This window comes from Spodoptera frugiperda, chromosome 11 (assembly GCF_023101765.2).
Source record: "Spodoptera frugiperda isolate SF20-4 chromosome 11, AGI-APGP_CSIRO_Sfru_2.0, whole genome shotgun sequence".
NCBI lineage: Eukaryota > Metazoa > Arthropoda > Insecta > Lepidoptera > Noctuidae > Spodoptera > Spodoptera frugiperda.
This window is the reverse complement of record NC_064222.1, coordinates 6392021-6408025: the sequence shown is the minus strand read 5'-3', so window position 1 is coordinate 6408025 and position 16005 is coordinate 6392021. Positions and strand designations below refer to the sequence as shown.

Genomic DNA, 16005 nt, shown 5'->3' with positions numbered 1-16005 from the left:
TGTCAATTTTGACGTTTTGTCAAATACAATACTATGCATGGTAGTGTGTGTAATGTTTTATTTATTGATTTAATGTACTTTAAAAGCATTCTTTTTGAAAAATATTAACGTTCTGGACTTCTCCTACACATAAACTATAAGTGTACCAAATTTTATGCTCCTACGTCCGCGCAATTTTCGTAAAAAGGGGTCGAAAGTTTTTGCATCACGTATTAATATATAGATAGTTTGGCCACCTTCTACGTTATGGTGTCATTGTGTTACTCTTTCACGTAAAAAGTACTGCAACTCTATGTAAATTAAGATTTTCCTGAAGTTGTCACCGGGTCTCAGTTTAAAGAGAAAGGTGAGGTGAGACGTAACAATGAAGTACTGGATACACAAAATAAAATATAAGTTAACAACAGCAAGCGAGTATTTATTTAAAAAAAGACAACGAAGAACTTGGATACATATTTCTATTCAATATTGTGTTCTAAAAGGTCTTAAAGAATTAATTATATGTTATGTAAGCAAAATTTCCATTGTCATTGTGCGAGGCAGTTCAGCAGTGGACGTCTTATGGCTGGTATGATGATGATGAAGCAAAATTGTTTCTGCAGCAAGCACCAGATTAAGGAGAAACAATCCTGATGGGAACGCGGACGCACACCACGGGAGCGTTGCTCTGGTCAACGATACGGAACTCCACTGTGACTTCAGTACCCTGCAATAGCAGCGAGATGTTATTGAGGACCATCACCAACAGTATACTACACCCATTCAGGCCACTAGCTATGTAAGTCAGTCTCAACCAGCGGACCACATAGCTACGCAATAAAAGAGCTCGAGTATATGGCTTAGATTCAAGCTGAAAACTACCACAGCAGAACTGAAAGACCTTTATTTTACGAAGCCTCTACTTTCACCAGTATATCAGATACTTCTAACTAACCAAAATCTACTTACCACTGGGAAGAAAGCTTCAATGAACATCCTGAGGGTGTAACCCAAAGTCTGTCCAGCTGCAACGGGGCAGGAGGCGTTGGTCAGATGGTTGCAGGTCTCAGAGTTCGCGCCCAGGTCGTAAGGAATGGGTAGATTTACTAATCCGACCCTCAAGTACGCCGTGGCGAGAGTTCTCATGCTGGTCATATCGCGAGCTGTAGAGAAAACGCCAGTAGTTCAAATATGCACAAGGACTATACTACGTACAAGGATACATTTGGAAGTGCACAACTTGATTCCTCCTAGTCCTTTCCATCATCGAACCATAAGACAATCGGCGAGGCATCACCGTTTCATGGTGGATATCCCACCCACTCGCACTCGCTTCAAGCTTCCTTGTGCGAACTGCTAGGGAGTGGAACTCCTTGCCGGAGTCTGTGTTTCCTGATGGGTATAACCTGGGTGTCTTCAAAGCCCGAGTGAATAGGTTGCTTATGGGCAGACGTGCTCCATCGTAGGCCGCATCATCACTTACCATCAGGCGAGATAGCGGCCAAACGTCGGCCCATTTAACATACAAAAAAAAACTGCACAAAGCATTAGTTGCAGGTGTTCTGGCCATAACTGTCAACACCACTACTTTAGTACAAGGATACTCACGTGCCACGAACTCCATGTCAACGATGGCATCCTGCAGCTGCGGCAGTGCGCACGGTGGACTGGTGCAGCCCTGGATGTATGTGTTGCTGGGCAGAGGTGCCTGGGTGTGCTGACCTGTCACAGATAGTAACAGCTATAGCTGGTTGGAAAAGGTTATATATTTTTGTGACGGCAACCAGCCAGCCAGCTAGAAAGTACTTGCAAAAGAAATGACAAAAAGAAATATGACTAAACAGATGATTTTTCAGGTGCCTGGTTATGCTGACCTGTCACAGATATTAACAGCTATTGCTGGTTGGAAAAGATTATATACCTATGGTTATAAGTTGTGTATTTGTGACAGCCAGCCAGCCAGAAAGGACTTGGTAACGAAATAATAAAAAGAGATTTATGACTTAAGAGATGATCTATTTCCATTGAAAATATTCGCCAGGAAAGCTAGTAGCCAGTCTTTGACCCATCACATATAAAAAAGGCAAATAGATGATGCAGTAAATTGTTGGGCACTTTATAACAGCTACAAATATTGGAAGAATGGCCTCTTCGGGCTCGAGATGTGATAATACTTGCAAAGGACTTGGCAGATAGCAAGTTAAAGAATAATTTCAGAGGGAAATTATAAAAATAAAACGTATGTGTAGCAAAAGAAAGAAATGGATGTGAAGTGTGGGAGAGCCATGCTTCGGGCACGGATGGGCCGGCTCGTCCGGAGTGATACCACGGTCTCACACAAAACTGAAGGGAAACAACGCTAGCGTTGTGTACCGTCGTGTGAGTGAGGTTACCAGCCCAATAATAACCTCTTCCCGAATTTTCTCAATCCCCGAATCCCCAACAATTATAAAATTGCTAACAAATACACTTATAACGCGTTGTTTCGGTGTTTCGGGTTGCCATGGGCAGCGGTGGCTTACAATAAGGTGATCCGTCTGCTAGTTTACCGGCCTAACCCATAAAATAAAGACTATAAATTGAAGACGATGATGATGAAGATGGTTCAAATTTAATTAAAAATATTAGAAAAAAAGAAAATATTGTATTAAATGAAAATACAGTAGAAGTAACTTACACTGGCTGACTTGCGTCGTGTTGGCAGCCGCGAGGGCGAGGAGAGCAGAGAACGAGACCACGAACCGGTACATTTTGTCTGCTGTTTGGAGACGAATGTATTCATTCATAAATTTCTAGTATTTATACCAAAACTATATCGCTTTATCGAGCCTCTATCGCAGGTGTGTCATTTGATTCAAAAACTTTGATAAAAATCAATGAATTGATTTTCATTCATCGGCCCACTGTTAATTCTACCTACATTTAAAGATTTATAGATAAGCAACGATTGCCTATACGATTAATATAAAATAAGAGATATGTTATAATTGTTTTGTATCCTAATCCATGTATTAGGTACTGGTATGACTAACTTTCAAATTATGAATCACATGACAGAATACTTTAATAATTATTATTCAACACCAATGAATAAATAGCTGTTTTTCACTTGAAATATAGCTCCAAGTTGTACGTACTGCTAAGTATATTTAGTACCGTCGACATTAGATGATCATATCCACAATCCCTTACTGGCTATTTCTTCGGTCAGAAGATAAGCATTGCCATTCAACGTGGCAATGCGGCCAGTCTTCTGGGAACGTTCCCCAGTGACAGCGATGCGGATGAGTACTTCGACGCCTAACGAGAATAATTATTTTATTCTTTTTTCTTTATTTTAGTTAGTTTTTATTCCTTTTTAGGTATTTTTAAGTTGTAAATAATGTGTAATCTTTTATAGAAAATAAATTTGAGTGTAGGAAATAAAAGAAATCCCTTATTATCTCCAAGTTTTTGCCAAAAACTCAATACAACTACCTCATGAATGTTAAACATCATGAATCAATCATTGCATCGGTTGTTAATCTTCGGCTGTTAGACACCACTGACATTACAGTGAAGAAAATATCGTTGTCATTAGTTTTGTGGGACATATTAAATTAAATGTTAGGTTTTTCGGCTTACTCGCGTAACTGTTTGACGAGGAACTCGACTAGTTTCAAGCAACACTAGGAACTCATATTCATGAGCAGCATTTCGTGACACGTGACTCCGAAATGTCGCGAGGGTGAAAAACTTAATAATTAAGTTTGAAATTGTCAATTTGCTTTGAGGAAGAGTGGTGATTAATTCTAACTTTTGAATTTTGAGTCAAAATTATTTATTTGAAATAGACCGGGAAGACATTTTTGGGCGTCAAAGCAAATATTATAATACTAGCTGTGTTCGCGACTTCGTACGCGTGATAACGTTTTGCCAAGTAAATCTCGATCCCGCGGGAATTCTAAAAACCTATTTGTACTCTACAACCTCCTCTTTTACGAGCGTTGGGTTACCTATGTTACCTATGCCAAATATAAGTGAACATTGTCGATAAAAGAAATAAATAAAATATTGAAAATATCTACCTAAAGAACTATTATTTAATACAATATACATAATTTATTCACAAAACGTATATATTATTATATTATCTAAATAAAAACCTGCTAATATTTATTAATTACTAACAAGAATGGTAACTAGGAATAATTATTAATCTAAACTAACACATTATTTACAACTTAAAAATACAAAAAAAATCAAAAAAAAATCGATGTTTCAGGTACTCGAGCCATCCGTCAACGTCTCGGCTCAACGACTCTCGGATCAGGTGCGGGTCATCCAACGCAATCGTAGATTGGACGAGGCTGCACTTGATCGGCTACGCTCAGAAGCACTGCGCAACCATGTCGTCCCCGCCCCACCACAAGAGGTGGCACAAACACCTACAGTGTCACAAAATGTGATACCGACCACTCCTGCTGCTGGAGTAGAGGACGACAGGGTTGAACAAGTAAGTACTCAGTGCAATGAACGACTGAGGAGTGCTTTGGAGGATGCGATTCGTGAATATAGATTTGCTCCTTTAAAACCAAAACTGCCACGTTTGCCCATGTGTGGAAAAAATAGGGCGCTGGTAAGCGCTCTGGATTCGCTACTTAAAACATATTTTGAAAGTAGCGAAAACCTCTATGATACACACTCGATCCTGTACTGTGGGGCGGTAGCAGCTTGTCGAGTGGCTAACGTCAGATTCTCGAATCTTGACGCAGCAGTCCGACCAAAACCAGCAGTACCAGCCTGGCAGTGCAGGATTGAGCGTCGTATCAGTGAGGCCAGGGTGCTTATTGGCAAACTATCCTGCTTCAGGGATGGCAATACTCGTCCTAGAGTGATGCGCTTTGTAAGACGTGCATTTGTGGGGACTGAAACCAGTCCTCATGAATACATGTCACGTGTTACAGAGCGCATCGACTTCCTGAAGCAGAAAGTCTACGCATGGGCAAATCGTATCAGGCGGTACAAAAAGCGAGTAGAGCGATATACTCAGAATCGCATGTTCCAAAGAGATCAGAGATGGGTATATAGAAATTGGGAACGATCCAACCAAGATGTGACTGATGGGCGGCGACCGGATGATGAAGCCACTAACACATTTTGGCGCAACATCTGGTCGGTGCCTGTTAGCCACACAGAGGATGACTGGATTTGTGATGTTGAGCGGAGGTGTGAAACTGTGCCAGAGATGGAGGAGGTGATAATCACCTCCTCTGATGTGAGCAGTGCAGCCTGTTCGGTCCCAAATTGGAAATCACCGGGGCCAGACGGGCTGCACAACTTCTGGCTCAAATGGTTCACCAGTTCACACGCTCGCTTAGCATCACAGTTCCAGGCAGCTTTAGAAGCTGGATCGTTGCCCCAATTTCTAACAACAGGCGTTACCCATCTGCTCCATAAATCAGGTAGTTCCACTGAACCCAAAAATTATAGACCAATTACATGTTTACCAACGGTCTATAAACTTCTTACATCTATTTTGAGAACAAAAATAACAAAACATATTGAAAAACATTCTATTATGTCTGTATCTCAAAATGGATGTAGGAAGGGGTCTCGTGGAACTAAGGAGCTACTCCTCATTGATATGGTTGTAAGCCAACAGGTTCGTCGGTCCCGAAAGAATTTGTCTACATGCTGGATAGATTATAAAAAGGCATATGACTCTGTGCCACATACATGGCTCATGAGGGTGCTGGAGTTGTATAAGATAGATGCAACTCTACGCGCCTTCTTGCAGTCATGTATGAGGCAATGGAGTACTGTGCTTTGCTATCCGGGATGTAGACAAATCCAAGGGAGTGAAGAACCTGTAAGGATAGTGCGAGGAATATTCCAGGGTGACAGTCTGAGCCCACTATGGTTCTGCTTGGCCTTGAATCCTCTCAGTACTTTATTGGAGGCTTCAGGGCTAGGCTATCCTTTGCGAAGAAGGGGTCTAGTCATATCCCACTTGCTTTACATGGATGACCTCAAGTTGTTTGCTCCAAATAATAAACAACTGATGGAACTACTGAAAATAACTGAAAAATTTAGTAGTTCCATCAGAATGGAATTTGGAGTAGATAAATGTGCTGTCATGCATGTGAAGCGAGGAGGATTGTGGAATCTGAGGGTCTAGAACTCTCAGATGTCACAAAACTAAGAACGCTCTCCGCAAATGATACTTACAAGTACCTGGGTATGTCAGAGGGATTAGGCATTAATGGACCGGACATGAAACAATCGTTAAGGGAACGCTTCTTTGGCCGCCTGAATAAAGTGCTGAAAAGTTCATTATCAGGCGGAAACAAGGTGCGAGCCTATAACGGTTGGGTCATGCCGGTCCTGATGTATTCTTTTGGTATACTCAAGTGGACTCAGACTGAACTTGACGCCCTGGATAGGCGAGTCCGAACACTGCTGACTGCAAATCGTATGCATCACCCTCGTTCATCGATCATGAGGTTGTACATCCCGCGGAAGTGTGGGGGTCGAGGCTTATTAAATGCTAAGACCCTTCATAACCGTGAGGTGTGCAACCTCAGGGAATATTTCCTGAAAGTAAACGAGGGTATGCATCGAGAAGTAGCAGCAGTGGACAATGGATTCACTCCACTATCTTTAGCAAAAGAGAACTGGCGCAAACCTGTGGTATTAAGCGTCAATGACCGCAAGGAGGTATGGCATAGCAAGGAGCTCCACGGACGCTTCTTCCGGGCCCTTCATGGACCCAGTGTAGATTTTCTGGCGTCCGTATCTTGGCTACGATTCAGTAATCTCTTTGGTGAAACTGAAGGATTTGTCTGTGCAATTATGGACGAAGTTATCCTTACGAATAACTACCGGAAATATATTATTAAGGATGGGACCGTTGACATATGTCGGGCATGTCATAGTCCTGGTGAATCCATAAGACATATAATTTCTGGTTGTGGTCGTTTGGCTAATGGTGAATATTTGCATAGACATAATCAGGTGGCCAAGATTATCCACCAGCAACTTGCTTTGCACTATCAACTTGTTGAGTTTGAGGTTCCATACTACAAGTATGTGCCCGATCCAGTTCTCGAAAACGGCCATATCACGTTGTACTGGGATCGATCTATCATCACTGACAGGACTATTGTAGCCAATAAACCTGATATAGTGGTGATAGATCGGCAAGCGCGCCGCGCGATGATAGTCGATATCACCATTCCTCATGACGAGAACCTCGTGAAAGCTGAAAAAGATAAACAAATAAAATATCTTGACTTGGCTCACGAGGTTGTCGACATGTGGAGTGTGGATTCGGCTATCATTGTGCCGATAGTCGTGTCGGCCAACGGATTAATACCCAACAGCCTCGACAATCACCTTAGGAGGCTGGGGTTGGGCGGATGGATCAAGGGCCTGATGCAGAAGGCAGTACTCCTCGAAACGGCACGTATTGTGAGGAGGTTTCTGTCTCTGGAGCCCTAACCACCGGTAGCTTGGACCATGTTCCCGCTACTGGTCGGCTCCTACTTTTATATTTTTAAATATTATTTTATATTGTATGTTTTAAATATTATTTAAAAATGTAAATTTAGAGAATTTTAAATAAATATGGAGAACAAAAAAAATAAGGAATAAAAACTAACTTAAAACTAAAATAAAGGCGTTAGGCGTGGTTAGGCTAAATAAAACGATTTATTACGTAAAGGAATCATACTATATGAAGATTTAAATTAAATTCGAGCAGCCGCCATCTTGGATTTATTTACATTTTGACAACACCATCGGTTTACCGCCCTTGAAAACCTCGAATATCAACATCCAATATGAAAAGTAGCGGATTTTACAATCCTCTTGCGACATCAACTCGTCCCACATGCTTACGGCCCATTTGGGACGACTTGCAGAAAATCAAAATAAATATTATTTTCAATCTGCCACTCGTCCCACGTTACTTTCAAATGAGCTGTAGCCATGTGGGACGAGTTGATGAATCACCCCTGCGATATATCCGAATGTTTCATGTCGGTTTTCTGGAGGCCGTGGTATCACTCCGGTCGAGCCGGCTCATTCGTGCTGAAGCATGGCACTCTCGGTTTTTTTTATGTATTACCTGATGGTAAGCAATCGCCGCCGCCCATGGACACTTGAAACACCAGAGGCTTTACAAGTGCGTTACCGGCTTTTTGGGAGTTAGGAATTTAAGGGTTGTTGTTCGGGAATGGGAATGGGGAAGATTGGGAAGGGGGGAATTGGGCCTCCGGTAACCTCACTCACACAACGAAACACAACGCAAGCGTTGTTTCACGTCGGTTTTCTGTGAGGCCATACACATAACCTTCAAAGTAGTAATTTCGTTGTTGCCAACCATTATTCTAAGATATAGAAGTACTGAGATAAGGCAGTTGTTGTTAAAAAAATAATAATTAATCAATTTAATGTCCGCAGGTGCGATAATATTATTGTTTGTCAACGCAGGTGTCTTGTGCATTTTGTTATCAGTTGAGCTGTTGAATCATGTCGTAATGTCTAGCTACGACTCATTAATTGGAAATTAGTAACGTGTATTAGGTTTTTTTTGAGGGGGGAAAATCATCCAATGACTTCTCTCGCCTTGGGCGAGGCGAGAGGGAGTGTCAGACTCTTACCGACTAAAAACCACCCCGTTCCTACTCCTGCTTTTCGAACCAGAGCCCCGGTAAACCCGCTAGGTAGTCCGCAGCTCCGGATCAGGCATCAACCCTACTGGGCCATGTGTATAATAGGGTAATTTTTATTTTAATGTCCGTCTTGTAGATTGTGTTTTTATAAAGAACGTTGCCCCACATTAGAATTCTATTCTCCTGTGTCGTAGGTGCGTTTACAAACATACAATTTCACATATACATGACACCTAGACCCAGAACAACAATCTGTGGAACACACAAAGAGTTGTTCTGTGCGGGAATCGAAACCGCGACACGTTGCACGGCAGCCAGTTGCCCAACCACCGCGCCAACTGTGCAGTCATATAGATATATTTTATTTTATTACAGAAACAAATAGGCACTTTTGAAGATATATTCATTTGAAATATCGCGTGACGCCACTTCTAGATACGTTTTATACGTAGAAGTGACATATTTGCTCCCACTACAAAATTTTGATTCGTTTTATCTAAGGATTGTCCTGGATTTGTGTCGGGGCAGAACTTCCTTGTTGCAAATCTTAAAGTGAATTCTGATTGAAGAAGCAATGACCAAGTCTTTGGACATTCAATCCACAGGCACTAAGAAGAAAGTAACAGCAGCTCTAACAGGATATCATTTCTGATGGCTATGATGGTACAATTTGTACCTACATCACATTCTCGCCAAACAAACGTCACTCTATTTTTCTTCCTTCCAATTGATTCCCCAAGAACCCTTAAATTCCTAACCCCCGAAAGGCCGACAACCTACTTATGAGGCATCTGGTGTTTCAAGTGTCCATGGGCGACGGCGATTGCTTACCATCAGGTGATCCGTCTGCTTGTTTACGGGCTTAATCCATAAAAAAATCATTTCTTCCTCCTAATCAGTCCATTCACAATTCAGACTCCCATATCAACGATACTTACCCGGGAATCAAGTCCAAGACAGAATCTATAAAAGGTAAAAGGAATCGGAATCTATAAAATGATTAAAAACTTAAGCCAAAGCTGCCTAAAGGTGCTCCCACACAGCAGTTATATAACGTTATACAACATTGTGTAACATTTATAACAGCATGTAACATACTCTACAACCACTGTTATAATTTGTTTAAACACAAATGTTATTGTTACACATTGTTGTATAACGTTATATAACCGCTGTGTGGGAGCACCTTAAGGGCTACTATCCATGTTGTAACATTTGAATCAAAAACTATAGGCGGGTGTAACGTTACCGCTTCGTGGACAGTTTTCATTGTTTCTTAGCAAGATGCAAGCATTTGTCATTTGTTTGTAGGCTGCCTATTGTGTGTGAAAGATGCGTGCATTCGTCAAAACACGCAACGCTGTCCTGTCTGTTGCTTTATAATAGGGATAACGACGGGGTATGAAAATGATAAAACACGTATTTTTTTACACTAACAATACAGTAAGATTATTTCGTTTTAATTCTCCCTCGCTAATTCTTTATCGCTCGATTCGAGCTGCGGGAGCCGCCGAGTCAACACCTCCTGAAGATGCTCTGTGGAGGAGCGAAACATACGTCGAGTGGTATATTGCATGTTATGTGTGTGTTTTATGTTGCACCTCTGCTGCATGAGCATTTAATTGCGGGCGGGAGGGCGGTGCTGCACGCCGCATGTAAACTAAATAATCTTACTGTATTGTTAGTGTAGCATGGATTTCCGCAAAGTAACGCCTGATACTATTCTATACACGTAGGTATTTTTTGCATACAAATATATAGGTACAATATAACTAAAATTTTTTCATTACCTAACTGATGGACTAAATAGATTATCATTTGTTATACCCCGACATCATCTCTATTGGGATTGGGATTGGGTAATTATGCCAGTTATATTAGGTCTTAAAATTGTATGCAATTGGATATTATTTTATGTATGTATATGGATCCCCATATAAAATAACCTGTTACGAATCATCAGTTCATAGGAGGCATGTAATTATTTACTTACCCAAATCAATGAAAAAGTCATTCGTATAATGGTTTGCCTAAAGGTCGATTTATACTAGCGCAGAGTCGAAGCGCATCGAAGCGTCTATCCAAAAAACTGCACATAACAAATTCAACCTTAACTCCACTGGCGTAAGTGTCGATTTATACTAGTGCGGAGTCAAAGTGTTGTTCGCGCGCAGACGCGCGAATTCCGACGAATGCGCGCGCCTTTTTAAAATCTCAGAAGTAATGTGTGCTGTGGAGTTAAGGTTGAATTTGTTATGTTCAGTTTTGGAAAGACGCTTCGATGCGCTTCGACTCTGCGCTAGTGTAAATTGACACTTACGCTGCGGAGTTAAGGTTGAATTTGTTATGTGCAGTTTTGGATAGACGCTTAGATAGACCCTAATTAGTGTTCATCTCTGCTTATATTTTCAGGAACGTAAAAGGTTTGATGTTGTGCTATAAAGCATCATATCACATACAACTATTTGTTTCGGCAACATAGCTCAGTTATATGCCACCACAAATGGGGTCCAGTTGGGCTGATGCCCGACCCGGAGCTGCAGACGACCTAGCGGATAACTGGGGCTCGGGTCTGAAGCAGGAGTAGGACTGGGGTAGTTTTGAGTCTATAAGAGTCTGACACTCCTTCTCACCTCACCCAGGATGGGAGTCGGGAGTCATTGGACGATTATACCCCACAAAATAATACATGTTGCACCGAAACACGCTCATGTCGGTCGCGCATCATTAATGTAATGGTAGGCAACGTTGCTAGGTACACGAAATTAAAAGCAAATTCTTAATGGCGTATTTCTTTATTGTGTAAAAAATAATCTTACCTCTAAACTAAATCTCACAACTAACTAACACGAACTAAATATCAGTTTCAGATTGAGGGAAACTGCCAAATTATTAATTTATTTTATTTTCAATATCTAAAGATAGCGGGTATCTAAATATGGTCATAAAACAATAAAATAACAATGTATAAAAGAAAGTCTATTTGTATTGTACTATCTTATTTTGGGTTCAGGTCCCCATATATACCTTTACATGAGTCAAAATAAGGCCACTCGGGTAGAAATCGTTAGTAGCAGCAGTAGCAGGAGCTCGGTTTTAAGTCAGTAAAAGATTCCTCTCGCCGCTCTCAAGGCGGTTTCACATATTAAACTCATATGTTCTCTCTCTGTGTATATGGTTAATATATTTTTTGCTTTTCATGTCCCAAATTGCAGGACGTTGCAAAGCCAAACGGCAGTGTTGTGCTAGGCGAGATTTCTATATAAATTGAGATACTTGCATACAATGTTAACGCCTGCCATGCCCGCGACACGCGACTGGGCGCGATGTATACGTGGAACGCCTAAGGTCTTTCTCTAGCGAAAATATCAGTCTAACATGAGCATATTACTGTATATATTATATACTGCCATGTTCAATAAATGTCAATTTGTTTAGTTATTCTAGTGCATTTCGTTAAAGCCGTGGCGGGCTTGAGGTAAGGCGCCTGCTTCTCATGTATGCAGGTACGCAAACCTGGCAAGTACCGAAGTGACTGCTTCCAAGCTACATATACTTTCTTAGATTATTTTAACGCTGTCATACAGTGCAAGAAAACGTTGTGAGGTGTGACACTTAGAATATCTAATTATAAGTTTGAAATCGCCAATCCACGAGAGCAGGCGTGATGATGAATGCTCAATCCTTCTCCGTAATTCTTCTTCTTATGGGCTGTTGGTAACGTTGATGATGGGTGCATTAGAGCTTTTTCAAGATTATACTTTATCAGTTAAAGTAGCATTGTGGGCAGAAATATTGGAACTGGGTAGTGGACCGACAATGGAGAGCGGGACACGGATGCACCACAATGTCGGAGCAAAAAACCCCGACCCCTCAGTAACTCTGAACTCCACTGGTACATTGGTACCCTGTAAATAGAAAATTCTTGTAAGTAATCTGCACATTGGAAGAGCTAACAGTATTAAAACTTTATTCTAAAACGGAAAAGTTCACGAAAACGGGAACTGCGTTAAATTACTAGGACTTTCTATATTTTAAACCATTGAACTTATTTGGGTGAAATTCGATTCAACGATAGTTTGTGACCCGGGAAAGGAAGTCTCACAGTTTTCTACCAGGAAATTCCAAGAAGGGACTGCATCAAAATATCAACATCATCGTTTAAAAAACCATTGAACACATTTGATTGGAATTCAGTACAAAAATGGGTTCACGATTTTTCGAAAACACGAAAATGATTATTATACGCCATATCATCGGTATCATTATGAATCTTGACAATCGTATGTAGATTAGGTGACCATACAATATATGGTACCACTGAGCTGGTCTGGTGGAACCCGAGACTGCCTGCTAAAATCCTATTTACGTTACATTAATTTTAGATGTTACTTACTGCGGGGAAGAATGTCTCGATGAACATATGTAGGGTGTACTGCACCACCTCTCCCTCGAGAAGAGGACAGTAGGAGTTAGTGAGGTAATTGCATGTTTGTGCGGCCTCTCCGAGACCGTATGGTAATCCCAACCCTATATGTGCTGTCGCAACAGTTGTCATGCTTTGGATACGGCGCGCTGAAAATATAAAAATACTATTTATTAGTAAGCCGTAAAACAAACATGTGTTTACTGTGTTTAATAAGTAAATACATGCGTATAGTACAATATACCTAGATGAAGTACTTACGAGCTCGGAATATGACGTTTACCACCACATAAGTGCCCTGCGGTAAGATACACGGCGGATCCACACAACCCTCAATGTGCGCGTTGATCGGTAAGGGTGCACTGTTTAGAGAACCTGTAAAAATAAAACATTTGCTTTAAAGAAAGAAAGAAGTAAGGCAGGAAAGAAATTGTGAAAGAAAGTAAAACAGTTTATTCACAAGAAACTAAGACAAAACAAAAAGAATGACAAGTTTGATAATGTCACGAGACGACCTAGGAAGAAGGCGCCCGTGTGCTTGTCTGCAATTATCTCACGATTGGTTGAACCACAGGTTCACAACACACCTAGATCCGAGAAGAAACACCTATTTCTAATTTAGAAGTTCATCATATCTAGCTAACCCTATATACACGTATCTTTTTAGAAGACATTTAGTAGGAAAGATATTTATGAACTGATCGAGTCATCTACTGATTTTTAAATACATTTAAAAAATAATCCTTAGGAATTATGTTTTTATCAGTAAATCACATTGATAATGCTTCTATGTATCGGAGCGATATCAGATAACTTGGCCTTTTGTCCAAATGTATTTATTTTGGAGTTAAATATTTTGGGCCTACATAAAACATTCAAAAATACACATGAAATATCCCAATAATAGTATCCCAATAATAACGAGAGGAATTGAAGCCACTGCACACTGTCAGGGCTCCATAGAGAGGAATTTCCGAACAATACGCGCCGTGTCCAGAAGTACTTTAGTATTTAGCTTTCTGCATCAGGCCCTGACCCAACCATCGGAAGGCAGGTACGAATAGCCGACGACAGTATACTTCGTACGCAGTGCATCGAATGTCTCTGTGTGAACACGAGTCTCTGTAATTGGAATATTTCTTGCGACACGATAATAGGTGTCGCATCGAGTGCTGTGTACACTTTTAATACACCGCACCTCGTTCAACAGCCAAAATTAATAACCTATCTTAATCCGAAATCATGGATTAACATCTATTTTTGTCAGAAACTCTATACAGCTAATACCAAATATCGATCTAACGGTATATCCACAGATGTTGGATTAAGATAAGTTATTTCAGCGTTCTCAATTCTTTTATCCATGCTGATCAAGCATCACTACCTACAGTACCTACGTAGGTGAACAGCTCGCACTACAAATTTGACACTACTCAGACACAAAAGTCCGTACATGTGTAAACACAATTTTTGTCGTCTTCAATTCCGTACCTAAACGTTAGGTAATTCAGGTGTTGGTCGATGCTTTTAGCTATGAGGCCATTGGCTGATACGACTATCGTCACAATGATTCTTGAGTCTACATAATGAAGATGAGCGGTGATTATTATTATAATGTTTGGCGCAGACTTACACGACTGTACATTGGTGGTCTGTCCGTGTGCTAGTGCCAGGAGAGCGCAGACGTAAGCCACAACACGCAACATGTTGGCTTGTTCCAACGTGCACAGACTGAGTGATACCAATCCGATATAAACTATTGCATTTATTTATACGTAATCAGTTGATAACACACATGTGGGCTAAAGCTTTAATATCTTTGATAAAACAACGATTAGAATACACAGCTGTGTGCTGATTCATCGTTGAAAATATTTTGCGTACCAATTCATGTGTTTTTAATGTGATCCACGCTTGAGCTAAATTTAAGTAGTTAAAGGCACTCTGACTTTCCCCGAGGGATGTGGAGGGAGGCGTCTATTGGAGGGCCTCGTGCTCCTTGTGAATGGCTGATGATATGGCCCTCACTGAATGTTGCTCTATTTACTGGACAGCCTGTATATCTACTGTGTTATCAGTAGTTGTTGCATGATGCTTGAACACACACACAGACAGACAGATGAAAATGTTTTTAATTAGATTTTTGGGTTCGGCATCTATCTTGTAACTGTTATTATTTTGTAATGGTAACAAAATCTGTAAGTCAGTAGCGCCACCTGGTGGTAAATATGTTTGTCGTTATAGTTTGAAAAATAAAATTATCTATAGTCTGTTCGTCTCGTCAACCGTTGTTTTATTACAGTAACACCCCCTACTATTTATTTTAAAACACGAAGCGAAACGGTTCATGGGATTGAGTGAAACGGGTTGCTTCAATTTGGCAGAAATTTGAAAACGGGTATTTCGTTTGGCATAACAAATACACTTCGCATAATTTTAAGTTGCAAGCATTGTCGCAAGACACTGATGTCTAACTAGCTTTTGCCTGCGACTTTGCCCGCTTGGAATAAACCCCTGGCAGCATTTCTTTTTTTATGGAATACCCCAGTAAACAAGCACATATCACCTGATGGTAAGCAATCGCCGCCGTCCATGGACACTTGAAACACCAGAGGCGTTACAAGTGCGTTGCAGGCCTTTTGGGGGTTAGGAATTTAATTAAATAGTTGTTGTTCGATGTGGAGGACTAAAGGGGAGGCCTTTATTTAGTGGACGTTTTCCGGTGGTCTTATGGACGATGATGATATGGAGATTCAGCGATTTAAAAGATAAATAGTCCCGAGAATTTCACACGGAGTTCCCGTTCGCTGACGTTTGCACGATGGAGCACGTCTGCCCATGAGCAACCTATTCACTCGGGCCTAGAAGACACCCAGGTTATACCTATCAGGAAACACAGACTCCGGTAAAGAATTCCACTCCCTAGCAGTTCGTACAATGAAA

At 40.9% G+C, this 16005-nt stretch overlaps 3 protein-coding genes across 3 annotated transcripts; 1 reads left to right on the top strand and 2 right to left on the bottom strand.

The window, feature by feature from the left end:
• Nucleotides 1-397: 397 nt before the first annotated feature.
• Nucleotides 398-2824, bottom strand: LOC118274808 (uncharacterized). Its single transcript, XM_050696994.1, has 4 exons — nucleotides 2657-2824; nucleotides 1588-1701; nucleotides 949-1142; nucleotides 398-706 (listed from the first exon to the last, which is right to left on the bottom strand). The coding sequence occupies exons 1-4, from the start codon at nucleotides 2763-2765 to the stop codon at nucleotides 614-616; spliced, it is 510 nt and encodes a 169-aa protein (XP_050552951.1). The 5' UTR covers nucleotides 2766-2824; the 3' UTR covers nucleotides 398-613.
• A 1410-nt stretch (nucleotides 2825-4234) lies between these two features.
• LOC126911243 (uncharacterized) lies at nucleotides 4235-9288 on the top strand. The gene is made up of 2 exons (XM_050697116.1): nucleotides 4235-5423; nucleotides 9242-9288. The coding sequence occupies exons 1-2, from the start codon at nucleotides 4235-4237 to the stop codon at nucleotides 9286-9288; spliced, it is 1236 nt and encodes a 411-aa protein (XP_050553073.1).
• Nucleotides 9289-11412: 2124 nt separating this feature from the next.
• Nucleotides 11413-14862, bottom strand: LOC118275141 (uncharacterized). Its single transcript, XM_050696993.1, has 4 exons — nucleotides 14696-14862; nucleotides 13324-13437; nucleotides 13033-13211; nucleotides 11413-12544 (listed from the first exon to the last, which is right to left on the bottom strand). Exons 1-4 carry the CDS (start codon nucleotides 14766-14768, stop codon nucleotides 12392-12394), a joined length of 519 nt encoding a protein of 172 aa, XP_050552950.1. The 5' UTR covers nucleotides 14769-14862; the 3' UTR covers nucleotides 11413-12391.
• Between the last annotated feature and the right edge of the window lie 1143 nt (nucleotides 14863-16005).